The sequence below is a fragment of the Mustela erminea genome, chromosome 5, assembly GCF_009829155.1.
Source record: "Mustela erminea isolate mMusErm1 chromosome 5, mMusErm1.Pri, whole genome shotgun sequence".
NCBI classification, from domain to species: domain Eukaryota; kingdom Metazoa; phylum Chordata; class Mammalia; order Carnivora; family Mustelidae; genus Mustela; species Mustela erminea.
This window is the reverse complement of record NC_045618.1, coordinates 62,945,785-62,971,189: the sequence shown is the minus strand read 5'-3', so window position 1 is coordinate 62,971,189 and position 25,405 is coordinate 62,945,785. Positions and strand designations below refer to the sequence as shown.

The following is a 25,405-nucleotide window of genomic DNA, read 5'->3' as shown; positions in this document are numbered from 1 at the left end:
CCTGACCTACTTCTCCCATGATGAAAAACAGAATTTACGAAGTGCTTAGCATAGAGTTTCTCAGAAATAGGGAGATTTCCCCAGGGTCCTCACAGCAGCAAAGAAGCTTTCAGATTATGTAGGCTCTCCCACTCCAAGGAGAGTCTCCTGGCCCTCACTGTGGACCATCACAAGCTGAAGCAGAATCCCTAGAGAAATCTAAGAACTTGATAATCTTGGATAGTAGATATCCTTCTGGATGGAAGGCTCCTGTCTCCTTCCTTTTCACATCCCAGACTGCTTCTCTCGATTCAAAAACATGATCAGGTCTGGCTTTGACACAGTGAGACCCAAGAAGAGGGGGTTTCCATAGTTTTCTAACCTCACTTCCCTGTATAGTTGCCACTGAGTGTGGTTCAGGCATCCCCACTCCTTCTGGGAGAATTCTGTGGTCATACCCCTGAATGTCAGCAGTCCCTGAGAACTAGCCATTTCTTCTTTTGCTTCATCTTCTAGATTCTTTCTCACAGGGTATTTGTGGAAAAATATAGCCAAATTTTCTTAAAGAGCCAGATAGTAAATGTTCTCTCTACTACAGCCACCCAGCTCTGCCATTGTTGTGTGAATTTGCAACCATAGATCATATGTAAGTGAATGGATGTGGCTGTTTCCCAGTGAAACTATAAAAAGTGGGTGACTACATTTGCCCATGTGCTGTATTTTGCTGACCCTTGGCGTAGAGTAAACAAAGGATACAATAAATATTTACTAATTATTTTGTTTCCTATTTATTAAATTAAGAAGGTGTAGGTTTAATAACCAACGTGCTTAAAATTTTTATGATTGCTAAAATCATAAAATCAAAAGGGTGCTCCTTTTGTTCATATGAATGTTGGATTGCGTTTACTTTCTTTTTTTGGTTTACTTTTAAATAATTGCATGTTCCTTTTGCTTGGTAAAAACTAGGAAATTTTTGTTGACTAGGCAATTGTTTGTCTGTCATCACAGACTAACACTTCTCACTTAAGTATTTATCAGTCAGACCTAAGATAGTTTTATCAATCACAATTTTAAAAGTCGTAGTTTTGCTTCAGTAAGGCAGATCTGTCTTTCAGATTCTTATTAAATACTTTGTAAAAATTAACCAGTTTGTTGTTGTTATTAAGTATTTAATGAGAATTAAACATTAATGTAGCAAAGTCCCATAAAATTGATGTAGGTAAAAAAAGTAATAAATAGGAGAATATAGGTAAGGTTAGATAGAAGACAAAGAGAATAGCAGAATGAAGGAATGAAATCCTATACTTTTCAAAGCACATCATTGATGTATTGTAAGGAAAAGTACATATGAAATACGTTTGGAATTTAGAGGAGCCGGGCTGTTGTTCCAGTTGGGGTTTATGGAAGAAATAACTTAAATCTAGTCTTTTTTTTTTTTTTTTTTTAAGATTTTAAAAAATTTATTTGACACACAGAGAGGGAGATCACAAGTAGGCAGAGAGGCAGGCAGAGAGGGGGGAAGCAGGCTCCCCAATGAGCAGAGAGCCCGATTCAGGGCTCAATCCCAGGACCCTGAGATCATGACCTGAGTTGAAGGTAGAGGCTTTAACCCACTGAGCCACCCAGGTGCCCCAACTTAAATCTGCCCCAACTTAAATCTAGTCTTTCCAGGATGTGTGTCTGGGAGCGAAGGACTTTTCCACTTAATATACTGTCGGGAGCAGGAGTATGGAGGCCTGTCTGGGACACAGCATGAATCATGAGAACACCTCAGGAATTTCAGAGTGCTCTATAAATATAATATTCACCAGAATTGAAATGGTTAAAAGTAAATAACCCATTGGAATTTTCATTAATTTCACCAGACAAATCTTATGCAATGTTTTTGTTTAATTTCTGCATCCTTAACATTAATTTCGAGGACTGTGTTTTTGGCAGTGACTGTTGAAGTGAAGGGCCCCTATGAATACCTCACGCTTGAAGAATATCCTTTGATGATTGTAAGTGAACTTATATTCTTAACCTTAACATTACATAAGTTTAAGTTGAAAGATTGTTCATGTTTTGTGTCAATATTCTTCTTTCAAGAATTGTTCCTGAACGGTTCAGAAAACACTGCTTTGTAGTTTTGTACTTCTTACTAAAATATGACCTTGAGAGTGTCAGTAGATGACTCTGCCTCCTCTCATCTGTAGAATGAAGAGTTGATGACTTGTGGAATTTCAGAATTTGAAAGTACCTCAAAGATAATTTCAGATCTCATATTCTGTCTAGAATTCAAAGTGGGGCACTTCTTACCTTCCTGTAGTTTCTGATTGCATTTAAAGTAACTAAATAAATGATGACACTTCATCGTGTGTGTTTGTGTCTATTGGAATAGCCTCACTGTTTTCAGATTTCCTTTGTTCATTTCTTCTTTTCCCTTTCATAGTTTTCCCACATTGTGTTTCATTGCCTTTAGATGTATCTTCACCCTGCCATGTCTTCTTTGCTCCTTAGTGTTCTCCTTATTTATGTACTTTTAGATTGTGAGCTGAAAAGACACTTTAAATGCAGAAGAACAGTTACTCTTGATGATAGGTCCTTAGGTAGTTTCTCTCTGTGCAAGAGGAGATGATTTTTTTGTGTTAGTATTGAACTTCAAAGAAATGAAATAATTACTCTTAAAGTAGGAGGTAGAATATATATATTTTTTATATAGTTTAGGACTGTGTATTCTAAATTGGCTCTTGGCCCTAATCCTCCTTTTTATTTCTTACCCATTTGGATGACAGTTTTTCATGGTGATGTGTATTGTATATGTCCTGTTTGGTGTTCTGTGGCTGGCATGGTCTGCCTGCTATTGGAGAGATCTCCTGAGAATCCAGTTTTGGATTGGTGCTGTCATCTTCCTGGGAATGCTCGAGAAAGCTGTTTTTTATGCAGAATTTCAGAACATCCGATATAAAGGCGAATCAGGTATGTAACCAAAGAGTGTTCGCCTGTCTTGTGAGTGATTGGCAGGTAAGACGTGAGTTTTCCTCATGTCAGCAGTTGTTAAGTGGGTTTAACTTTTCGGTTTCTTAATTATTAGAATAACTTAAGCATAATCACTATGATTGTAACTTTTGTTTTTAATCTCGTAATTTATGGGTTCAGTGATTTAAGAGTGAATTGTGCTGAAATAGATTCACACAAGTTACAGCAGCAGTGGCCATTTTGGATAAGATTATCACCATCGCTGCATCTCAATTGCCATTGATTTTTAAGGTACCATTATTATATTATCCATCTAAGGAGAGAAATAAATACTGCCAACTTAATAGTAAGATGCCATTGACCTACTTTGATTTCAGAGATTTTAAAATATGAGGGAGAAGTACCTCTAAGAATTGGTTAAGCACAGTAATACCAAGAAAATGGGAGGGTGTTTATGGTTCACTGAAGTAAACAGCTAATGAATTATTTTGCTGAAGTTTTTTGTGATAGCTTTGGTTCTCTCTTCATTAGACCATTTGATTATGAATGATGATTATTGTAAGATTACTAATTAGAGCTTTCCCTATCTTTGAAAAGGCTTGAAAGTAGTAGATGTGAAAATAATTTGAAAACTCTGTGTGTGTTTGTGTTTTGTGCTTTTCAGTGTATATGTATTTTTTCAATCTGTATTCCCCAGTTTTTAAAAATGGGAGAAAAGTTCTGTAGGTGTTGTAAACTGTCTGTGTAGGTGAGGTATTCTGCTGAGGTTTTAGTGAAGTGGGGTTAGGGAGGGAAGGTAATTCAAGCATACCCAGACTGCTATTCACATGAGCAAGGTAAGTGAAATCAGCTTGTGTACTTAGAAGAATTGCAGGAGAGGTATTTTCTTTGAACAGGACTAATCCCAATGCTTATTCTGAAGAGCATTAGTTATCTAGATCCACATTCTGGTTCTAGAGTCACGCCTTTTCCCAAACCTAGATTATAGCCCTCTTTCTTTCTTTCTTTCTTTGTTTCTTTCTTGTAGTCCAAGGTGCCCTGATCCTTGCAGAGCTGCTTTCAGCAGTTAAACGCTCGCTGGCTCGAACCCTGGTCATTATAGTCAGCCTGGGGTATGGCATAGTTAAGTAAGTATGGACTTTTTATATGGAAGAACATATTAAAACACTGATTAAATTGAAACAGTATTGTAGGTTCCTGTTGTAATTCTGAAAGAATTGATATAAGAAATAGTTTGCAATAAGACAGGTATCTAAAAAATGTTAAGTGTTTCATTTCACTTCTGAGAACTCGAGCATTTGTAGGAAAATCAGCAATGTAGTGAATGATGTTAAAACATCAAATTTTTAGGGTGAACTTAGAGTGAATTTTAATCTTCCAAAATATTTTTGAAATCAATTTTTTTATGAGACTGTCACTCGGTCTGAAAAAATGTCTGAAAATAATTTATTTTTCAAAAATTTTATTGAGTGCCTTCTGTATACTAGATATTACTCTAGGTGCTGAGGACACAGCAAGTAAACAAAAGACTTGGAGTTTACATTTGTGGAGGGAGGGGACAAAGATACAGATAAGTAAGTAAATATCTAATATGTCAGTGGTAAGTGCTATGGAGCAGATAAAGCAGGGGAAGGGTGTAGAGAGTGCTAGGCAAGAAGTGAAGGTTATAGTTGTAAATAGGGTTGCCAAGGAAGGCTTCACTTAGTGACATTTACACAGAGATCTAAAGGTGGTGTGGGGGACCATATGTATACCTAGAGGAAGAGATGCTAAGATGTGGTCAGATTCTGTATATATTTTGAAGGTAGAGCCAATGGAATTTTCTGGTAGATCAACTGTGTGATGTGAATGAGAAGAAGAATCAAGGATGATGCCAACTATTTTGGTCTGAGCAATGAAAGGATGGAATTTATAAGTTAAGGAGAATCTTAGGTGAAATAAGTTTGGAGTAGAGGCAAAATTAGGAGTTCAGTTAGGTAACCAAATGGGGAAATAAAGAAGAGAGAGTGGGGTAGAGATATGAATTTGGGAGTCATCAGGATAAATATGTTTATCTAAAACCATGAGAATGGAATGTAGTCACTGAGGAAGTAATTGTATATAGACGAGATCAAAGGACAGAGCCCTTGAACATTTTCAGTTATTTAGAATTCAGTGAGGTGAAACAGAATTAGAGGAATTTGAGAAGGTTTATTGTGGTGAGAGGCAAACCTGAAGAGTTTCATGGAGGAGCGATTGTGTCAGGAGGGTTAAATGATGGCCATTGGGTTGAACTACATGGAAGACACAAGTGACCTTAATAAGATGGTTTAGGGAAGTGCTAGGATAAAAGCTTTACTGGAGTGAGTTCAAGAGAGAATAGGAGCAGAGAAATTGGAACTAGCCGGGTATAGAGAGTTATTTCAAGGAGTCTTGCTTTAAGTGGGATTGAAGAAATGGGTTTTAACTCTTTAAACTTACTCATTGGAGGGAGATTTGTTTTCAGTGGGGTTAGGGAAATGGGGTGAGTTTCATTTTTAAAAATTATTTAATTCATTTAACAATTATGAGGGCCTCCTATATGCCAGGGCCTAGGTTTCAAAAATACAACAGTGGGGAGAAAAATCCTTGCCTATATGGACCTTTGCTAGCATATAATAAAAAAATACAAGGACAAATATTACTTAGACTTAGGTAGACATGATTTAAGGCAATGCATCTCAAACTGACTGCAGTAATGAATCACTTGGAGATCTTGTTATCAATCAGAATGCAGATTCTGATTGAATGGCATCTTGAAGCATAAGCTGCTTGAAAGACTTCATATTTTGTTGGATTCTGAGCTTACAAATGTACAGTTTATCTAATGGGTTGCAATAGGATGTTTGCTTATATCAAAACTTTTAGATTTGATAATGTTATTGTGCTAATGTATTTAAAAAGTCCTTGTTGGTTAAAAACATGCTGAAATATATACAAGTTAAAGATACACTATCTAGGATTTGCTTGAAGATAATATGGGAGGATAGGAAGTGGATGGGGTTTGCATGAGGCACAATTGACTATAACTTAGTGGTTATTGGGACTGGATGTTGGACATAGAGGGATTCATTATACTGTTGAGTGTTTCAGAGGTCTCTATAATAAAATGAGTTTTAGTTTTTTTGTTTTTTTGATACAGTAACCAGGGACCAGATCTAAAGTTCTAGTAGTTATTAACTTGGTTTAAGACCATAAGTTCTTCGGAGTTTTTTTTTTCTTATGTAGATTAAGTATGTCTGACTTACCTCTGTTAAGTTATTGACCAGTATTTTAATTAAGTGATTGCTTTTAACTTATTTTGGAGTTTGTGGCATTGATGCTCAGCTCTTTCTTTGCTTCCTGTTTAGGCCTCGCCTTGGAGTCACTCTTCACAAAGTTGTGGTAGCAGGAGCCCTCTATCTTTTGTTCTCTGGCATGGAAGGCGTCCTCAGAGTTACTGGGGTCAGTACTGCTTAATCTAAGTATTTATGATCAGTTCAAATAACATTGTTTTTGTCCTGAGAGGGTGAATTGGAAAAGTCTGTGGACTTCTTTACTATTTCTTCTAAATCATTTGTAACTCTGATTTTCAAAATGTATATATAATTCGAATTTTCTTTTTAATCTGTTAGAACTTCATAAGTTTAATGAGTGACTAGGAATGAATGCTTTCCCACCTGTCCACAAATTGCTACTTACTCATTGCCTCCTCCCAGACAGTGGGCCCTCATTCTTGTATAAGTGGCAAAGATTATAATCTTGCTTAATAATACACTTTTTTAAAAGATTTATTTATTTGATAGAGATAGCATGTGTGCATGCTTGTTGAGGAGGGGCAGGGGAAGAGGGAGAGAGAATCCCATGCAGACTCCAAGGAGTTTGGAGCCTGATGAGGGGCTCCATCTCATGACGCTGAGATGAGGATCTGAGTCCAAACCAAGAGTCAGATGTTCAGCTGACCGCCCCTCCAGGCACCCTCTCTTTTTTGTTTTAAAGTGATAGTGCTCTTTGCTTAATTAGTACTTGAGTTTCAGAGGCTTTTCTAAAATGCAACTAATTGTTTCACTTTATTCTTGAGAATTATAAAATCATGCCCTTTGTCAGGAAGGAAAGCCAAAGCACTAAATATAAATGATAAATTTTGTCAGAGTTGGATTAATGTGAATGGTCATTCCAGCTGGATTAATAACTACTGGGCATTCTAGTAGTTATTTATTTAAAAATCACTGTCAGCAATAACCCATTAGATTCAAGGTGGTAAATGCTGTAAACTTGACTTAGTGAGCTCAATAAGTTTTGTAATAAATTACTCCTTAAATAAAACATTTTATGGATACATACTGTTTTTCACATCACACTGTCCTGTATGTAATCTCCTTCAACTTTTAGCAACTCTAACCCTCTGTCAATTTCATTTTCTTTCTGCTGCTGTAGTATTTTTCTTACTCATTGGCTCTGATAGTAAACCTGGCCCTCTCAGCAATTGATGCCTGTATTATTTTATGGATATCCTTTCAGTAATGCCCTGATGTCTGGGTAATCAGGGTTATATAAATAGCACCTTATATATATAAACTCATGAAACAAGTGGCATAGTTTCGGGGACAGATACTTGCCTTACATCTTATTTTGGGATGTGCTCTTATTTGTAGAATTACATTGTATTACAGCTCTGGAAATTATAACTATGTATTAATGCTGCAGTACTTTGAAATATGAGAAGGGTCTTTTTAGACTTGTAGCCAAAAATCACAGTGATGGGAGATGATATGATGGGATTGGGGCTTGTAACACCAAAGCTTTTCAGTGTGGTCACTTCTTAACATGGACCTTACTTAGCACGCTAGGAGCTCTATGGTGGTTGCCTTGTATTAGTTAGTAGCACGTCTTATTGTATTGAGATGGTGATGAACAGTTTGTATGAAATGCTTATAGCTGTGTATTCTGTGTGATTGTCAGAAAAGGAGAATGATATAGGTAAAAAGTATTATTCCTTATTTTCTTTCAGTTCAAATGCAAAATCATTCTAGATGATTATGTAAATGCGGAGTCATTTTCTGGTTTCTTCGCTGTGCTCTCTAGACATCTTTTTTCACCACCTTTTTTTCTTTGTCTGCAGGCCCAGACTGATCTTGCTTCCTTGGCCTTTATCCCCTTGGCTTTCCTAGACACTGCCTTGTGCTGGTGGATATCCTTCTCATTGGCTTGTTTGATGGCGGTCCATTTTCTCCCCTCGGAGTTGGGTTTCCATTGATCTTTCTGCAAATGGTTTTTGCCAGTTTCGTTGATCACTCCTTACTTTGGGGAATAGGGTATTTTCAGTCTAACAACCTGGGGGCTCAGGTAAGCAGTTATTTTGTTTTTAATTTTAAAAAATTTCATCAAGAGTTGGTGACTGCAGCCTGAGAACAAGATAAAAAGCTTTTGGCCTTTTCTTTAAATGAGCATTTCACTTCGATTTTGGATTTACTTGTGTATCTCACTTTGTGTTAGAATCTCTGGCTGCTGTGGTCCTGCTCTTTCTTTCAGCTTTGCCAATTAGTAAATGCTTTGAAAATTATGTAAATATTTTGATTCTTAAAATATGGTTTCAGGAACTGTATGAGGTTGTTTGACTCTCTTAAAATTCTAAGTAGATTTAGCAGATTTTACCCTTAACGTAGTAAGTGTTTTATACCCTCATTCAGAAACTGACTTGGGATTATTTGAAGATGTCACTCTTTGAAATAAATCTTGCTTCATTTACAGGAAAAGTCAACCAGCAGGTAACAAACAAGCTTCTATTTGAATAATCTTGTCTTCCTGCTTTTCAAGAATAAACATTTGTTTATTAGGGACTTGGCCTGTTGGAGGAAGGATTCAGGGTTTTGGAGTTTTATCTTTTGGGGATTTTTAAAAATTTATTTTGTTTTTTTAATGTCATTTGGTCCTATGTACAGTTGGGCAATATTATTGTCCTGATGGACTGTGACTATTATGAAAGGCTGAGTATAAATAAAATTGTAATTTTGTGAATTTGAGGGGATTTTCATATATCAAAAATATTTGAAATTGAAATGTCCTGCATCCAAATGGCCAAAGCTTTTCTAGGTCAGTATCTTTGTGAACCTCTACTATGCATATTGAGAGGAAAGGAGAGGGACGAGACCATACAAGAAGATGACCTGATAATTAGGTAGCTGCGAGGGCTCTGTTGAAAGAAGGCAGGTGTGAGCTTCAGCTCACTTGCTTTCATATCTTCTCCTCATTTTGAAAGTTGAACATAAGAGCAGATAATTGCCTATAGTAGTCATTAGCTCTCCTCTATCTTTGTGCAGCAACTTATACTTGAGATAATGACTTGAAAATAGAGAGTTGTTGCTCTTGAGCCTGCCTGTGGTTCTCAGCCAGTTGTAATCGTATGGTAATTCATTATAGTTCATGATGGCAAGTTGCTTAGCATGACGCGAGGGGACTGAGTGAAGAACTCTGGGAGGTTGTAGACATGAGTGTAAGACTCTAGACTGGATTAGCTAGGGCACCATTACCTCGCAAGAAAAAAGATGATGATAACTCCTGTTGCTTTGCCTCTTACTAATTTTTATTTCATTTTTCTTCCATTTGCTTCTTTTTCTTTGTTTCTCTAGAAAGTTTACTACCTTTATTTCTCCTTTATATTTTTCTTCTCTTCTTTTTTCTTATCTTTTGCATTCTCATTTTATCCAGGTTCTGTCTTCTCTTTAAGTCTCATTGAAAATGAAGACTTTCTAACTAATGGTGGGGTTGGAGTGTTTATAAAGTTGAGAGGAAGAGCTGTAAGGCCTGGGATCCATGGCTCTGTCATTATGACCCAAGATCCTTAAAGAAATGTAAGGGTTAATTTACTAGCTTACTGTTTTTTTCTGAATGTTGATTTCCTTGACCTGCAAACACATATTTATTAGCTTGACTCAAACAATGAAGCTGTTAAAACTTCGGAGGAACATTGTAAAACTCTCTTTGTACCGACATTTTACCAACACGCTTATCTTGGCAGTGGCAGGTAAGTCAGTACTTGCTTCCTGCTATTTAAATGCATTTCCTTTAGAACTAAGATTCTTAACCTGAGAGGCCGTGGATGGGCTTTCTAAAATTACATGGAAAGTTTTGTGTGTTTCACATAGGGAAGGGGTCTTTCACTATTGTCGAATTCTCGAAAGGGTCTTTGGTTCTAAAAAGTTTGACAACCACTTATTTTAATAGCTGAAAATCAATTACATATAATTTTAACTCTCCCTCTCCTGTCTCCATTCTTTTTCTGAGACTTTCTTCTTTTTTTGAGGCAAATTAGCATTAGTGTCATGTAGCATTTAGATTTCTTTTAGAAGACATTAATATTTGCTTATTTGGTTTTATTGAAATAAAAAATTTTATATAGATTTTAGATCAGTGTACATTGCTGTTGTATTGCCTTTATATATGTCATTAAACATGCATAACATATATGTTATGCACATACATTAGGATAGACTATAGCCCACATAAGGGTAATTTGCCTGCCTTTTTTAACTTGTGTATCAGGAATAGAGAGGTCTGGCCTATGATTGGAACCAATAATTCTATTTGTTTTACAGTCATTTTATCAACCTTTTTCCATCTGACCAGGCAAAGAAAAATTAATGTTATACGAAAGAGGAAAGGGAAAGCAATCATTATTGATAATGCTGGAAAAAGCCATGTTTCTCATATCTTCTTTCCCACTTCTGAGGGTTACTAAAGTAGTGCGATAATAAGTAAAACTATTCTTTAAGTATAGAAAGTGTTGACAAGGGTACACATTGTACAGTTTGCTTATAGCAGTTGTTAAGTAAATTTGTGTTGAATAAATGTGTTACAATAAGTGAGAGAAAATAATTGTGATATATTGGGAGTTAGGGATGTGTGAGATTCCACTTGATGAGAATCAGAGAACGTTTGAGAATAAAAACTAACATTCGTATTCTGACCAGGTTTTTCATTTCCTGTTAGCATCTATTGTGTTTATCATCTGGACAACCATGAAGTTCAGGATAGTGACTTGTCAGTCGGTGAGTTGTAAACACATGCATTTATGAATAGTGTTTTTAAAAATACACAGTGGTGTTAATGATCATGGTAAAGTTTAAGAGATTAGGGCTAGATCTCCATTCTAAGGGTTAGAATGCTTTCCTCCTCCTAAAAATATTTTGTATTATCACAGTACTTTGGTATGGTAGGTTTGTTTTGTGGATTTTTGGGGGAGAAAGGACTGACTCTGTATCCCAGTAGTGGGAGAGAACATTATAAATGATATCACAGTTTTTTATAACCCAGTTTTGGCCTTAACTAAAAATTATTAGCAGAGTCCTAAACGTTAAGTGTTTATGAATAATGCTAATCTGAGCAGAAGCCATGTACTTAAGAATTGAGCATTGACTGGCCAGTAACATTTCTTAGGAAGCTAGAGCTAAGCTGTTAAAAATAAATAAAAATGAAACTCTTAAAAAAAAGCACAATGTTACTTTCTCTTACCTTGTATAAAAACCTTTTCCTAAATATTCTCAGAGCTATAATGAAGTCTTAATGAAGTGCTCCATTCAGTTGGTGCCTTTTCTTGAGCAACAATAAAACACTACCAGGGAAGAAACTGTGTTCATTCATTTTTTATTCCCAACACTTAGCACACTGCCTAGCACATAGCAGGCTCCTAGTAAATGTAATTTGAATGAATAAATAACTGATTCTTGTTCTATGCCAAGGGCTTTGTGAAGAGTTAAGATTATGTATAAAAATGTACTTCTCCCCCTTTTGGTAGGATTGGCGGGAGCTTTGGGTGGATGATGCCATCTGGCGGTTGCTGTTCTCTATGATCCTCTTCGTCATCATGGTTCTCTGGCGACCATCTGCAAATAACCAGAGGTTCTTGACACTTCTTATTTATATTGCTAACCACTGAATGGCCTTGTCATCTATTTAGGGGTGATTGAATAGGTGACAGTGTCAGGGCCTTGTCAAAGTATAAAGAGTATTCACTGGGTCTGGAATCCAGTGAATGGGTTCCTGGGTTCCTGCCCAGCTCTCCTATTTGCATTGTGATTTTTGTCATGGTGCCCCTTTCCACTTCCCTGGGCCCTCTTCGTATAATGGGAGGGAATTGAACCAATTCGTATGAGGTATTTTTCAATTCTGACATCTGATAATATATGAGTAAATAAGAGTAGATAGATAGGGATACTTGTAATGAAAGTCTCACCTGTCTAGCCTCAGGAAGGAAAGAATAATTTTTATAGCCAGTAACCCAGATCACTTTGTAACAGTAGGGTAAAATGAAAACTTAAATGACAGACTTTGGAATTAAAAATATATATGTGAATTTGCTTTGTTAAGCTATTGGCAAATCTCAATTATTTAGGAATTGACTGTCTTTATTCTGTGTATATTCATGTCTTTGGCATGCCCTCCCTTTTGTGTTTAGACAGTTAAGAGCTTATATTACCCAACCATATCGGCAAAGAAGGAAAAGGATGAGGTGGCATAACTGAATGGCTAATTTTATAATCAGACATACCAATAAAAGACTTAGACAATAAGTAATATCTTTTTACCCCATGAAAATAGCCTCTCTTTTTATTCATTTATTTTTATTTTTTTAAAAGATTTTATTTATTTATTTGACAGAGAGACAATGAGAGAGGGAACACAAGCAAGGGGAGTGGGAGAGGGAGCAAAAGGGTTACTGCTGAGCAGGGAGCCCAGTGCAGGGCTGGATCCCAGGACCCCAGGATCATGACCTGAGCCGAAGGCAGATACCTAATGACTGAGCCACTCAGGCACCCTTAGTGTGTCTTTTTAGTATACATATGTTTGTGTTTTTTTTAAAAAAAGTTAAAAAATAGAGTAGGCTTGGGACTGTTGGGGTGAAGGGTATGCACATTTGTAATTTTCAAAGTATTAAAGTCAGAGTGCATTAAATAAAATCTGAAACAAATTGTGTATGTACCGATAATTGTACCAGAGGAGCTCTCTCCTCTTCCCTCCTATATTCCTGTTACTCAGTTTTTGCAGATCTGGCAGATGAGAATATTCACTGTTATTTTTTATTTTTTTAATTTTTTTTATTTGACAGAGAGAGATCACAAGTAGGCAGAGAGGCAGGCAGAGAGAGAGGAAGGGAAGCAGGCTCCCTGCTGAGCAGAGAGCCCGATGCGGGACTCGATCCCAGGACCCTGAGATCGTGACCTGAGCCGAAGGCAGCGGCCTAACCCACTGAGCCACCCAGGCGCCCATATTCACTGTTATTTTTTAAATGTTACATTTAAGGCTGAATTACTTTTTATGGCTTTTATGTGTTTATGGTCATTTAGTTCACCTGACAATCAGCTTTTTATATTTTGAGTTTTTTTAAATCAGCTTATTGATCAGTTTGTATTGATTTGTAGGAATTCCTTATATATTTCAGATACCAATATTTTGTTCTAAGCATTCCAGATATTTACTTCTCGTTGTTGATTGTTTTTGAACATTTTAATGGTATTCTTGGCTATAGAAAATCTTGAAAGTATGGAGTCAATTTGTCGGTTTTTTTTTTTTCTTCATGTATTATGTATTTTATGTCTTGTTTAAGAAACTTTCCTGGCTTGAGGTGAATTCTGAAATTATAATTTTTTTCAAAACTTCACAGTTGAACTTTCATTCATCAAGAATTGTTTGACTGTGGGTTCTCTGATTTTTTCTGTCCCTCTGATCCTGAATCAGTAGTACACTATCTTACTGTTAGTAGTACACTGCCTTACTGTTTACTGTTATGTCTTGGTATGTGCCCTCCCCTTAGTGTTCTTTTTAAAAAAATACGCATTGTTACTGGATCTTTGCTCTTTAATGAAATGTTTAGCTTGTTTGTTTAATTCTAGGAAAACCTTTATTGATTTTAATTGGAATTTAATTAATAGGTTAATTAGGGAATTTATATATATTTTTTCATCCTTGAATATGTTACTGCTCTACCAATTTTAGTCTTGTGCTTTAGTCATAACTTTTATTGAAATATTTTTTTAAAAGATTTTTTATTTATTTGATAGAGAAATAGGCAAGTAGGCAGAATTAGTCAGAGATGCAGGAAGAGAGAGAGGGAGAAGCAGGCTCCCTGCTGAGTAGAGACCACCCCCCCCATGTGGGGCTCGATCCCAGGACCCTGGGATCATGACTTGAGCCGAAGGCAGAGGCTTAACCCACTGAGCCACCCAGGCGCCCCACCCCACCTTTTTTTTTTCCTTTAAGATTTTATTTATTTGTCAGAGAGCCCAAAGCAGGGAGAGTGGCAGGCAGAGCAGGTAGAGTAGGCAGAGGAAGAAGCAGAGGAGCAAGGAGCCAGGTGCGGGCTCCATCCCAGGACTCTGGGATCATGACCTGAGCTAAATAACCAGTTGAGCCACTCAGGCATCCCTGGATGCACCCCCCCTTTTTTTTTTTTTTTTTAAGATTTTTATTTATTTATTTGACAGAGATCACAAGCAGGCAGAGAGGCAGGCAGAGATAGAAAAGGGGAAGCAGGCTCCCTGCTGAGCAGAGAGCCCGATGTGGGGCTTGATCCCAGGACCCTGGGATCATGACCTCAGCCGAAGGCAGAGGCTTTAACCCACTGAGCCACCCAGGTGCCCCTGGATACACCCTTTTAAAATAATACATGTAGCTTTGGCAAAAATGTAGGAATGTTAATTGAATTTTTTTTAAAAATTTATTTATTTATTTAAAAGATTTTATTTATTTATTTGACAGAAATCACAAGTAGGCAGAGAGGTACGCAGAGAGAGAGGAAGGGAAGCAGGCTCCCCACTGAGCAGAGAGCCGGATGAGGGACTCGATCCCAGGACACTGGGTTCATGACCTGAGCCGAAGGCAGAGTTTAACCCACTGAGCCACCCAGGCGCCCCTTTGTTTTTAAAATTTAAGTAGCCCCATACCTGATTAGGGTTTGAACTCATGACCCTGGGATCAAGAGTCACATGCTCTATAGGCTGAGTCAGCCAGGACCCTTTGAATGCTATTGATTTTTATATATTTATCATACCCATCAACCCTCCTACATTGTTTTCTCAGTTCTCTCTCTCTCTCTTTTTTTTTAAAATATTTTATTTATTTATTTGACAGACAAGTAGGCAGAGAGGCAAGCAGAGAGCGAGGAGGAAGCAGGCTCCCGGTTGAGCAGAGAGCCTGATGTGGGACTTGATCCCAGGACTCTGGGATGACCTGAGCCAAAGACAGGTGCTTAACCAACTGAGCCACCCAGGTGCCATATTCCTAACTTTTAAAGAGGTGGGGGCTTTTTGTTGTTGTTGCTTTTTAAGTTGATGAAAGGGAGTTTTACAAACAAGGTAGAATGAAAATAACAGGCAACAGTGAGTACAGAGTGAGTTCAAAGCTAATGCTTTGTAAGAATTACCTATCTGGGGGCACCCGGGTGGCTGTCAGCTGAGTGTCCTGACTCTTGGTTTTGGCCTAGGTTATGATCTCAGGACTATGGGATTGAGCCCTGTTGTGTTGGGCTTCATGCTCAGCGGGGCGTCTGCTTGAAAGTTTCTCTCCCTCTGCCCCTCCCCCTGCTTTCTCTCTCTCAAATAAATAAAAATTAACAAAAAACAGAATTGTCTGTCTGGCAGCTGCTTTGCTGAATCTCTTCAAAGTTGGAAAGGTAAGATGAGGCCTTCATCTTCTCAGCTCCCCACTGGGAAACAGATTTTTAAATCACCTGGTACATATAAGGTCAGGTCTTCTGTCTCTTTACCCCAGATTCAAAGGCTGAGATTTTTAAAGCACATGAGAATTTACTTCCGTCTGTTTGATTATATATGCTTATAAATGCTTACTATGTGTGAGGTATTATTCTAAGCATTTTTTGAAATGTTTACTTTTTTCAGAACACCTCTGTGAGTGATGTTTCATTATCCCCATTTTCAGATGAGAATACTGAGGCACAGAGAATAAATAACTTGTATCAAGTCATAAGTAGTACGTGGCTGAGCCTGCACTCATCAGTGTGATGCTGTCCTGCTTCTCTTGCTCGTATAGGCAATCAAGAGCTTTCTGAAGGGGAAGAGTTACTTCGTTTTCACTGAAATAATTTTATGAATGACTCATTGCAGTTTCAGTAGTAAAACCTATAAAATCTAGTTAGTGGACCATTTTTTGTAGTTTTCTAAGTTTTTTCCTTCTGTTCTATTTTTGGTCAGGTTTGCCTTTTCACCGTTGTCTGAGGAAGAGGAAGAGGATGAACAAAAAGAACCTATGCTAAAAGAAAGCTTTGGTAATGATAAAATTTTATTTGTGCTTTAAATATTATTTTCTGGTTTTTAGAAATAGAGTAGAGCAAGTATAATGGTTTGTGAGTATCCAAATCAGGATACTGGATATATTATTATTTTACACCCGTTTTACACTTGTGTCTCAGTTTGGCCTGTGGTAAATTAGGAGACAGCAAAAATAAGGGTATAAATTTTCAAGTGAAGCTGTGGTAAATTCAGTAAACAGTTGTACATTAAATGTCCAGTTTGCTTACTGGAGGAGCTAAAAATCTGGATTTGAACTTCCTAGCATAAAGATGGAGAAACATTGTTATATAATTCAGTTTGAGTAAACTTAACATTCTAAATTCATGTTTGAAATCATTGGTGGTCTTCTAATATACTTTACCCCATCTACTTTGTTTTTGCTTTACAGAAGGAATGAAAATGAGAAGTACTAAACAAGAACCAAATGGAAATAGTAAAGTAAACAAAGCAGTAAGTAGTTATATACAGGCCTTAATGATTTTTTAAATCTGTGCTTTAAGCTTGCTTTATAAAAAGATCTTTTCATATATAATACATTTACATTTATAAAAACAGCAAGTGATTCTAAGACCTAGTAATCTTTAACTAGATGGTTTGCTACTAAGTCCTGAAAAGGTTCCAGACTAGTCTGATGGCTCTTTTTTTTTTTTTTTTTTAAAGATTTTATTTATCTGTTAGAGAGTGCATATATAAGCAGAGGGAGAAGCATTGCTCCCTGCTGAGCAAGGAGCCCAATGTGGGACTCTATCCCAGGATCTGGGATCATGACCTGAGCCAAAGGTAGATGCTTAACCAACTGAACCACCCAGGCAAGCGTCCTTAGTCTGATGGTTCTATTTAGTTGTTTTCATTAGTGGAAGTTATAGCCCTTTTAATAACCTAAGGTGTTTCTTGTAGTAAAGATCAAGATTTTTTTCATTCAGCAGTTTTTTTGTTCTGTTTTGTTTTAAAATAGTACATGCAGTCTACATTAAGGGCTTTAGAGTTTAATCTCACGCTTAAGGAGCAAAACTTACATGAGGCAAACTCTTAGGTATTAGACCATTGAGAGGAAAGCATTTAAAAACATCATTTTATATTTCCCTTACATGGTTTTTTAAAGTATTGGATTATATAGTTTTTAAAATTATTAGCAGTGCCATTTGTTATGAATATACTCCTTAAGAATGTCCAAAAGATTAAATTTAAGAATTTTGAGACCTCTATAGATCCTTACTTGGGACGTATTATTTGGAGCATTTTAGTAACAACTGATATTCGTATGTTCCCAGCAGGAAGATGATTTGAAGTGGGTAGAGGAGAATGTTCCTTCTTCTGTGACAGATGTGTAAGTTTTTGAATCATTACCATGAGAATCATATTTCAGTATTGCTTTTATTATTTAATTGAGCTCAAGAACATCCTAATGAGAATGCTTATAGATTAAATTATTTAAATTAAGGAATATTAAAAATGTTTAAAAGATGTTCAATAAAAATTACAAATGATATACAACCAAAAGTAATTAGAATTGTTTGTTCAGATGACATTTCTGCTTAGAAAGTTTTAGTTATCCATCTTCCTAAAATCACTGGGATAGTTCTTTGGAATTTTTTAGTTCTTTCCCATAACTATATTTTTATTTTTTTAATTAATTTTAATTAATTAAATTAAATTAATTTTAATCTCTTTTTTTAAAGATTTTATTTATTTATTTGACAGAGAGAGAGAGACGGTGAGAGAGGGAACACAAGCAGGGGGAGTGGAAAAGGGAGAAGCAGGCTTCCCACTGAGCTGGGAGCCCGATGCAGGGCTGGAGCCCAATGCAGGGCTTGATCCCAGGACCCTGGGATCATGACCTGAGCCCAAGGCAGATGCTTAATGACTGAGCTACCCAAGTGCCCCCATGATTATTTTTAATTAAACATTGGCTCTGTCACAGCACAGAACCTGTTTGTTTTCTGTACATTTCCAGTAACCTTCTGTTTTTATATTTGCTTTTATTCCCCTGAAATGGCCATTAATATGCAGATCTTAGATAATTACAAAAAAGGCTTTAAATTGCATTCATAATCTACTTTCCTTTATGAACTATTTATGACTTTACATTGTTCATTTTGGTGTTTTTCTCTCTGCAGAGCACTTCCAGCCCTTCTGGATTCCGATGAGGTTGGTAATTACCATGTGCATAAACTTTGGGTCTGATGATTTAATAGGGAATCATAGGTCCTTTGTTCAGGGAAATTTTATTTGACTCAGTAATGCCCTGAAGAACTATAGTTGATATAGTGAAAAGGATGAGAATAGAAATACTAAGATACTAAGAGGAGAACCCACATATTCAAGAATGTTTTCTTTCTGTACACCTTCTTTTTTTTCCCCTAGGAAGAGCTTTCTTTCTATCCCCTATTTCCTTTCGTAGGTTACATGGTTAGACTTGTCTTTCATGTCCTTCATTGAAGGACATGTCTTTCATTCTGAATATTAGGTTATTCTAGATTTTCTTAATTTTAGAAAGCCCTTTGAAAGCATCTGCCTGATTTCTAACTCATTGTTGTGGATTGACTGCTGAAAAATGATTTGTTCATTTCCCACTGACCTGCTATGTGATGTAGCACACAATATCAAATTCCGTAGCAGTTTTGTATATTGAAATAACTGAGAACTCTATCATGCAGAATTAAACTTATCTTTCTTTGTAACACTTTGCATTCTGTGATGTATTCTCCAGTTTCCCAAATCTCTCTCTCTCTTTTTTTTTTTTTAAAGATTTTATTTACTTATTTGACAGACAGAGATCACAAGTAGGCAGAGAGGCAGAGAGAGAGGAGGAAGCAGGCTCCCTGCTGAGCAGAGAGCCCAATGCGGGACTCGATCCCGGGACCCTGAGATCATGACCCAAGCCGAAGGCAGCGGCTCAACCCACTGAGCCACCCAGGTGCCCCCCAAATCTCTCTCTTGAAGGCTTCTGCGAATAGTTGTCCTCAGGGCTTCCCTGTAACTAGCTCTCAGCCACTGCTGTATTTTCAGGCAGAGAAGGTTGACTATGTAAAACCCTGTTGGGCCATTCATGGCAATACAGGTTTATTTTAGTTTTTTTGGTGATAGTGACTTCACCCATCTGTTCATATTTCCTTGTGTGTAAACCTTTCAAGAACTGAGTAGAACTTAACTATAAGAGAAACAAATTTTAAAGGACTGGGAATCAAAATAGCATCAGACTCTTCAGCCTCAGCTTTGGAAGCTAGAACATAGGAGAACCATGTCTTTGAATTGTGAGGAGAATTATTTTCAATGTAGAATTGTATATTCAACTAAACTGTTGTTATGAGGGCAAATTAAAGATGATTTTAGACATGCAGGAAATAAATTAATATCCTACATGTGCTTTCTCAGAAAAGTAGTAGAAAATGTACTTTACAAAATGAGAGAACTAAAAAGAAAAAGATTTGGGATCCAGTGAATAAAGGGCCCAACAGAGAGGCAAGGATAAACTCCCAAGATGATGTAAGAAACTCTGAGAGTAATAGCTGGGCAATAGTCTTGGAGGGCATCCAGTCCACAATGGAGAAGACCAGAGAGCTTCAGGAGGAGTAGTTCTAAGAAAAAAAGTGAAAAGGATAGATTAGCTGATATAATTGATTATTTTGAAAAAAATTTACAGTTCTAAGTTCAGTATATGTGATATGTGATATGTGCTTTTAGCAAATGAAGCAAAACAAAAATGAAAAATATTAACTCTAAGGTAAAAAATTATATAAAAAAATTTAATGGTAGTAAATTAATTTTCTTAATTGAAATGGCATACTATAAATACTATTTTTTTTTTAAGATTGTATTTATTTGAGAGTGAGAGCAAACATGCTCATGAACATGGGGGTGGGGAGGGACAGAGGGAGAGAGAGAAGCAGACTCCTCCACTGAGTAAGGAACCCAACATGGGGCTCAATTCCAAGACTCTGGATCATGACTTGATCTGAAGGCAGATGCTTAATGGACTGAACTACCCAGGGACCCCCATACTGTTTCTAATCGGACATAATTTTTTAACATGCTTTTTATTTTTAATTTTTTTTAGATTTACTTGTTTTTAGAAAGAGCATGAATTGGGAGGGGGCGCCAAGGGAGAGAGAGAATTTCCAGCATATTCCCCACTGAGTGCAGAGCCTGACGTGGGGGTTAGTCTCATGACCCTGAGATCATGACTGAGCCCAAACCAAGAATTGGATGCTCAACAGACTGAGCCACCCAAGATGCCCCTTAACATGTTTTTAAAAAAAAAATTATGGGAAAATACATAAAATCTACCGTTAATTATTCTCAAGTGCAAAGTGTTAATTAATGCACAGTGTTGTACAACAGATCTCTAGAGCTTTTTTAAACAAATGAATATGTAATATTTCCTTATAAGCGTATACCATAATTTTGTTTATGCAGTCCTATATTTTTGGACATTTAATTCTTTCAATTTTGTTAAAATTTTGAGTTTTGCAGTAGAAATGTTTCTGGCCTAATCTTTGTCCACATCCTTGACTTTTTCTTCAAGTTACATTCTTGAATCAGGGAGGTACCCATTTTCATTAAAGTTTAATCTGAAGTAGATGTTTATTTCTTTCTTTTCTTTGACTCAGAACTACATAGTTCCTTTTAATCTGTGGTTTAATGTCCAGAAACTTAGAGATTTTGATTCAGTTAATCTTGGGTGGGGCCTGGACATCTATATGTTTCAAAATCTTCATAGTTAGGACCATTTCTGTCTGTCTGTCTTTTTTTTTTTTTTTTTTTTTTTTTTTTCAGAGAGAGTGCAAGTGGGTTGGGGTGACAAGAAAGAGAATCCTAAGCAGGCTCCACACTCAGTGCGGAGCCTGAAGTGAAGCAGTGCTTGATCTCACAGACCTGAGATCAGGACCTGAGCCGAAATTAAGTCAGGTGCTTATCCAGCTGATCCACCCAGGCGCCCCAGTTAGGAACTATTTCTATCTAGTTAATGGACACAGAAGTACTTGTCAGAAATGTGTGTGTGTGTGTGTGTGTGTGTGTGTGTGTGTGTGTGTGTGATCTTTGTAGAAGACATTTGGAATGTAGACCCATTTAAAATGCTTAGAAAAAAACTTCTTTTTTACCTTAGGAACGAATGATTACACACTTTGAAAGGTCCAAAATGGAGTAAAAAAAATGGGAAGATGTGCAGTTGAAGATGGCAGTATCTGGGAAGAGATCAGCTTCTGTGTTAATCTTCTACACTCCTCCATGGAATTAAAGGAAGCAGTGAAACCTGATCTGTTCCTTGACCTTTGTGCATTGGAGCTGGTGAGAGGTGTCAGAACAAGGAGAACATCTTACTGAAAACAAGTTCATAGGATGAGAAAGATCTACAAGTGTTTTATTTACAACATTGATGCCCCTTTCCTTCCCATACCCTGACATGGATGTTTATGCAACTTACGTGTGTTGTTCCTGAGCCTTCTATAATGTTTCAATTGTTTAATCTATCAAACTAAAAAGTTTAACATCTTCTAAAGAACTGTGACATCAACGCCATAATATGTAATCTCCAGGAGCAACTGCCTATAATTTTTATTTATTTAGGGAGTTACATAGGTGATGGGGGAAATTGTTAATTATTTTTCCATTTCCTGAGAAGCCAAGGTTATATCTCGCAGAGGTGGTTTGGAGACAAAAAGAGTCTGACTTCTGGAGCCATGGTTCTTTTGGTGATTTAAAACAAAAAGAAGAGCACGCAAGAGAGAAACCTGTTACAGTATGATTCAGATCATTTAAAAAAAATCAAGTGCAATTTTGTTTACAAATGGTGTATATTAAAGATTTTTCTATTTCAGATGTACTTTAGAGAGAAATATTAGCTTAACTCTTGACATCTGCTTTTGTGACACATCCCATTGCTGGCAATGTGGTGCACACTCCAGAACTTTTAACTACTGTTTTGTAAGCCTCCAAGGGCAGCAGCATTGTGGAATCCTAGGCAATGCTTTGTTTGCCTTCATGCTATTCACTGGGTGTTGCACTAGATGCAAAGAGGCACTCCATCTAAGTGCTTGTGAGTGAGCGCGCTGCTCAAGGAACTGTAGTGCTTAAGCGGAGCTAATACAAAGGAAACAGGTCCTTCTGGCTTAACTGAAACAGTTTTTCCTGCATGAAGTAGTGTGGAAGCCCTGGACTGCTGCTCATTCTTTAGGATTGACTGTTCTTACACCTGGTGTTGGTTTAGAGACTTTATAAGAGACATCACAAGGTGATGGGATTCATTTGAAGCACTATTTTTCTGTTTTAATGGTTTTGTCCAATTTTGCCTTCCCGAGATTTTTGTTCTACATAAAAAGTTCATGCCACTTTTTAATATAAAAAAATTTTAACAAAATTAATATATCTTCCTCATTTTTTTCCCAGATTTGCCTCTAAAGACCCTTCTTCCTAAACTCTTGTGGGAATTTTCCCTTCATGGTTTTTGTTCTACATCATCTAATTGTGAAACCAGTGACCACATGACCACAGTCTTCACTAACTCATACAATAGTGAAAGTGTTTTAAAATCTTTCTATAGCTGTTTGCTATGGTTATTTAAAAAAGAAAAAAATCACCTAGGCAGTATCTCTAAGGAACAATATGAAGGGCTGACTGTATTCTCAGGTTAACCCACTAGCAAAAGGCTAGTGGTACTACTGTGTGCTTCTCTTCTTCCATACTGAAACTTAGCAAGTGAAAAGTAGTTATAATGCAGCAAGATGGTTGGTCAAATATTTTTTGATGGTGGTTAGATGTTGACTTAAGACTAGGGGAAAAATCACTGTGTTAAGCAGGAGTGTAAAGTAAATTATGTAGACTTGATAATTCTCTCTGCTTTCTCTTAATGGGTCATGTCACTGTGATTAGATACAGTGTATCATTTCTTAAAACTGGTTCAGAAGTAAGTTATAGTATCACATAGATCTATTTAGTTCTTAGTCCTTGGGCCTGAAACTATTAGGTATTAGGCCTTCTTCCAGTACAGCAGCTGGCAATTCTATATTTGCGAGGTGTTTATTTTACGTGGTGAAAATCAGCCATAACACTTGATTTATTTAGCAATTTTTGTGTTAGTATTAACACCTTGAAAATATTTCACTGGATTATCAGAAAGAACATTTGGTAAAGATGGGACAACTATCCTAATTTACAAGTGAAGAAACTGCCATTGTATAAAGATGAAGGGGGGGTGGAATAAATAAACTGACCAAGTCCATTTAAAAAATATATATTTTATTTATTTATTTGTGAGAGAGAGAGCACGAGAGGGAGGGGAGGGACAGAGGGAAAAGCAGACACCCCACTGAGCAGAGCCCAATGCAGGAATTGATCCTGGAACTCCGGGATCATGACCTGAGCTGAGGGCAGTTGCTCAACCTAGCCACCCAGGTACCTGAGGCTATTTTATTTTGTTTATTTATTTATTTTAAAGATTTTATTTGCCAGAGAGAAAAACAGTGATAGAGGGAACACAAACAAGGGGAGAGGGAGAGGGGAAGGCAGGCTTCCAGCCAAGCAGGGAGCCCAGTGTGGGGCTCGATCCCAGGACCCTGGAATCACACCAGAGCGGAAGGCAGATGCTCAACGACTGAGCCACCCAAGTACCTATTTATTTACTTTTTTAAAGACTTTATGTCAGAGAGAGAGAGATGAAGAAAGGAGCACAAGCAGGGAGAACAGCTGGCAAAGGCAGAAGCGGGCACCCTGCTGAGCAAGGAGCTGGATACAGGTGTGGTATTGGATCCCAGGACCCCAAGATCTCAGGATCATAACCTGAGCTGAAGGCAGACTCAACTGACTTGACTCACCCAGGCGTTCTTTTTTTTTTTTTTTTTTAACTTATAGACTCACCCCTTTTTTCATTTACATTTTTGCTTTAGACCCAAATGCTTACTTTTATGACCTACCTCCTATTTCCTGTGGATGTTTGGCCGGGGGTGGGGGGGTTAGGGGGGTGTGTTGGGGTTGGGGGGGGTTACATCATTATTGCAGTGGTTTTCCAAATTTTAAAGTGCATGGACTCACTTTGGGGACTTACTAAAGTACATACTGCTGATACCTACCCCTACCCCCCCACCGCCATATTCTGATTCAGTAAGTCAGGAATGAGGCCCAAGACTGCATTTCTAAGTTACCAGGTGGTGTTGATGCTACTGGTCTAGGGACCACACTTAGAGAACTACTGCCCTGGAACAACCTTTAAAAAAGGGTAAGGTTGTGATTATAATGGTAATGCAAAAACCATTTACTGGGTGTTTAGAGTGGGTCAGGAGTTGCTAAGCGCCCACAGCGCTAAGTTAGTACGGAACACTACCAACCGTTTGCAGGTAAGAAAACAAAGCTTCTGGAGATTGATTAAACGTCACAGCTAATTTCCTAAATGGCAGAAATTAGCCATCCAGGCTAGCAAGCCAAAGCCCGAGTTAACCACCATGCTACACTGCCTGAGGCAGTTTCAAGAACTAACCCCCGCCCTCCCGCCACGCTTTTTTGTTAACCCCCATTGCTAGTCGGCTCCTTGACAGAGAGGCTCTGGGTCCCCAGTAGAGGTGGTGGCCCAAATGCCACAGCATTCCTCGAAGGCGCGTTAGAGGCTGGTGCGGAAGGGGCGGGGTTTCTACTGCGGAAGAGGCGGGCTTAGCCCGGCAGGAAGTCCGGTGTTGATGGCTGTGTTGTCGTATGGCCTGTAGGTAGGATCGCGGTCCAGCATCACGGTTGGCCCTTCCACTGGGCTGGTTCCCGGCCGAGGCCTGGCCCGGCCCAACCCATTACGGGTGAGGCTGCTGAAGTGACTGCTCGCCGCCATGCACGACGCCTTCGAGCCCGTCCCGATCCTAGAAAAGCTACCTCTGCAGATCGACTGTCTGGCTGCCTGGGGTGAGCTGAGGGTTCCAGGGGCCGAGGCGGGGTCGGCGCAGAGGCTGTTCCGACCTTTCACAAGGCTGGGAAAGTGGACGGGCATCTGGCTGTATAAACTCCTGTCGGACACTGTCCGAAAGACCTGGGATGAGGGAGGGCATTTACAGTGGGACTGTTGGGGCAGTCCTCCGGAGCCCAGTCATTTTAAGTACGTTTACTCTTGCTTTCGGTACAGAGTTGAAGGTTGAGCTTTTCTTATTAACTGTACTGAGCTTTGGCTCCTTTCGAGACCCAATAAGTCTTCA

At 37.9% G+C, this 25,405-nt stretch overlaps 2 protein-coding genes across 6 annotated transcripts in view; both read left to right on the top strand.

Moving 5' to 3' along the window:
• TMEM87A (transmembrane protein 87A) overlaps positions 1-23,460 on the top strand; it is a 44,453-nt gene extending 20,993 nt beyond the window's left edge. Inside the window, exons 8-20 of one of the 4 annotated variants that reach the window (XM_032343432.1) lie at positions 1,918-1,979; positions 2,754-2,937; positions 3,965-4,064; positions 6,306-6,399; positions 8,057-8,125; positions 9,850-9,958; positions 10,924-10,982; positions 11,729-11,832; positions 16,140-16,213; positions 16,627-16,688; positions 17,513-17,565; positions 18,356-18,386; positions 21,346-23,460. In XM_032343432.1, coding sequence (XP_032199323.1) covers positions 1,918-1,979; positions 2,754-2,937; positions 3,965-4,064; positions 6,306-6,399; positions 8,057-8,125; positions 9,850-9,958; positions 10,924-10,982; positions 11,729-11,832; positions 16,140-16,213; positions 16,627-16,688; positions 17,513-17,565; positions 18,356-18,386; positions 21,346-21,387 — 1,043 coding nt within the window. In that variant the 3' untranslated portion in view covers positions 21,388-23,460. Of the gene's footprint in view, positions 1-1,917; positions 1,980-2,753; positions 2,938-3,964; positions 4,065-6,305; positions 6,400-7,371; positions 7,444-8,056; positions 8,126-9,849; positions 9,959-10,923; positions 10,983-11,728; positions 11,833-16,139; positions 16,214-16,626; positions 16,689-17,509; positions 17,566-18,355; positions 18,387-21,345 lie in introns of all 4 variants that reach the window. The other 3 variants (XM_032343431.1, XM_032343429.1, XM_032343430.1) reach the window with 3 other exon arrangements.
• A 1,412-nt stretch (positions 23,461-24,872) lies between these two features.
• The window catches only part of VPS39 (VPS39 subunit of HOPS complex), a 45,986-nt gene continuing 45,453 nt past the window's right edge, over positions 24,873-25,405 (top strand). For both annotated transcript variants that reach the window (XM_032343420.1, XM_032343421.1), the window contains exon 1: positions 24,873-25,118. In XM_032343420.1, coding sequence (XP_032199311.1) covers positions 25,046-25,118 — 73 coding nt within the window. In that variant the 5' untranslated portion in view covers positions 24,873-25,045. The remainder of the gene's footprint in view (positions 25,119-25,405) is intronic.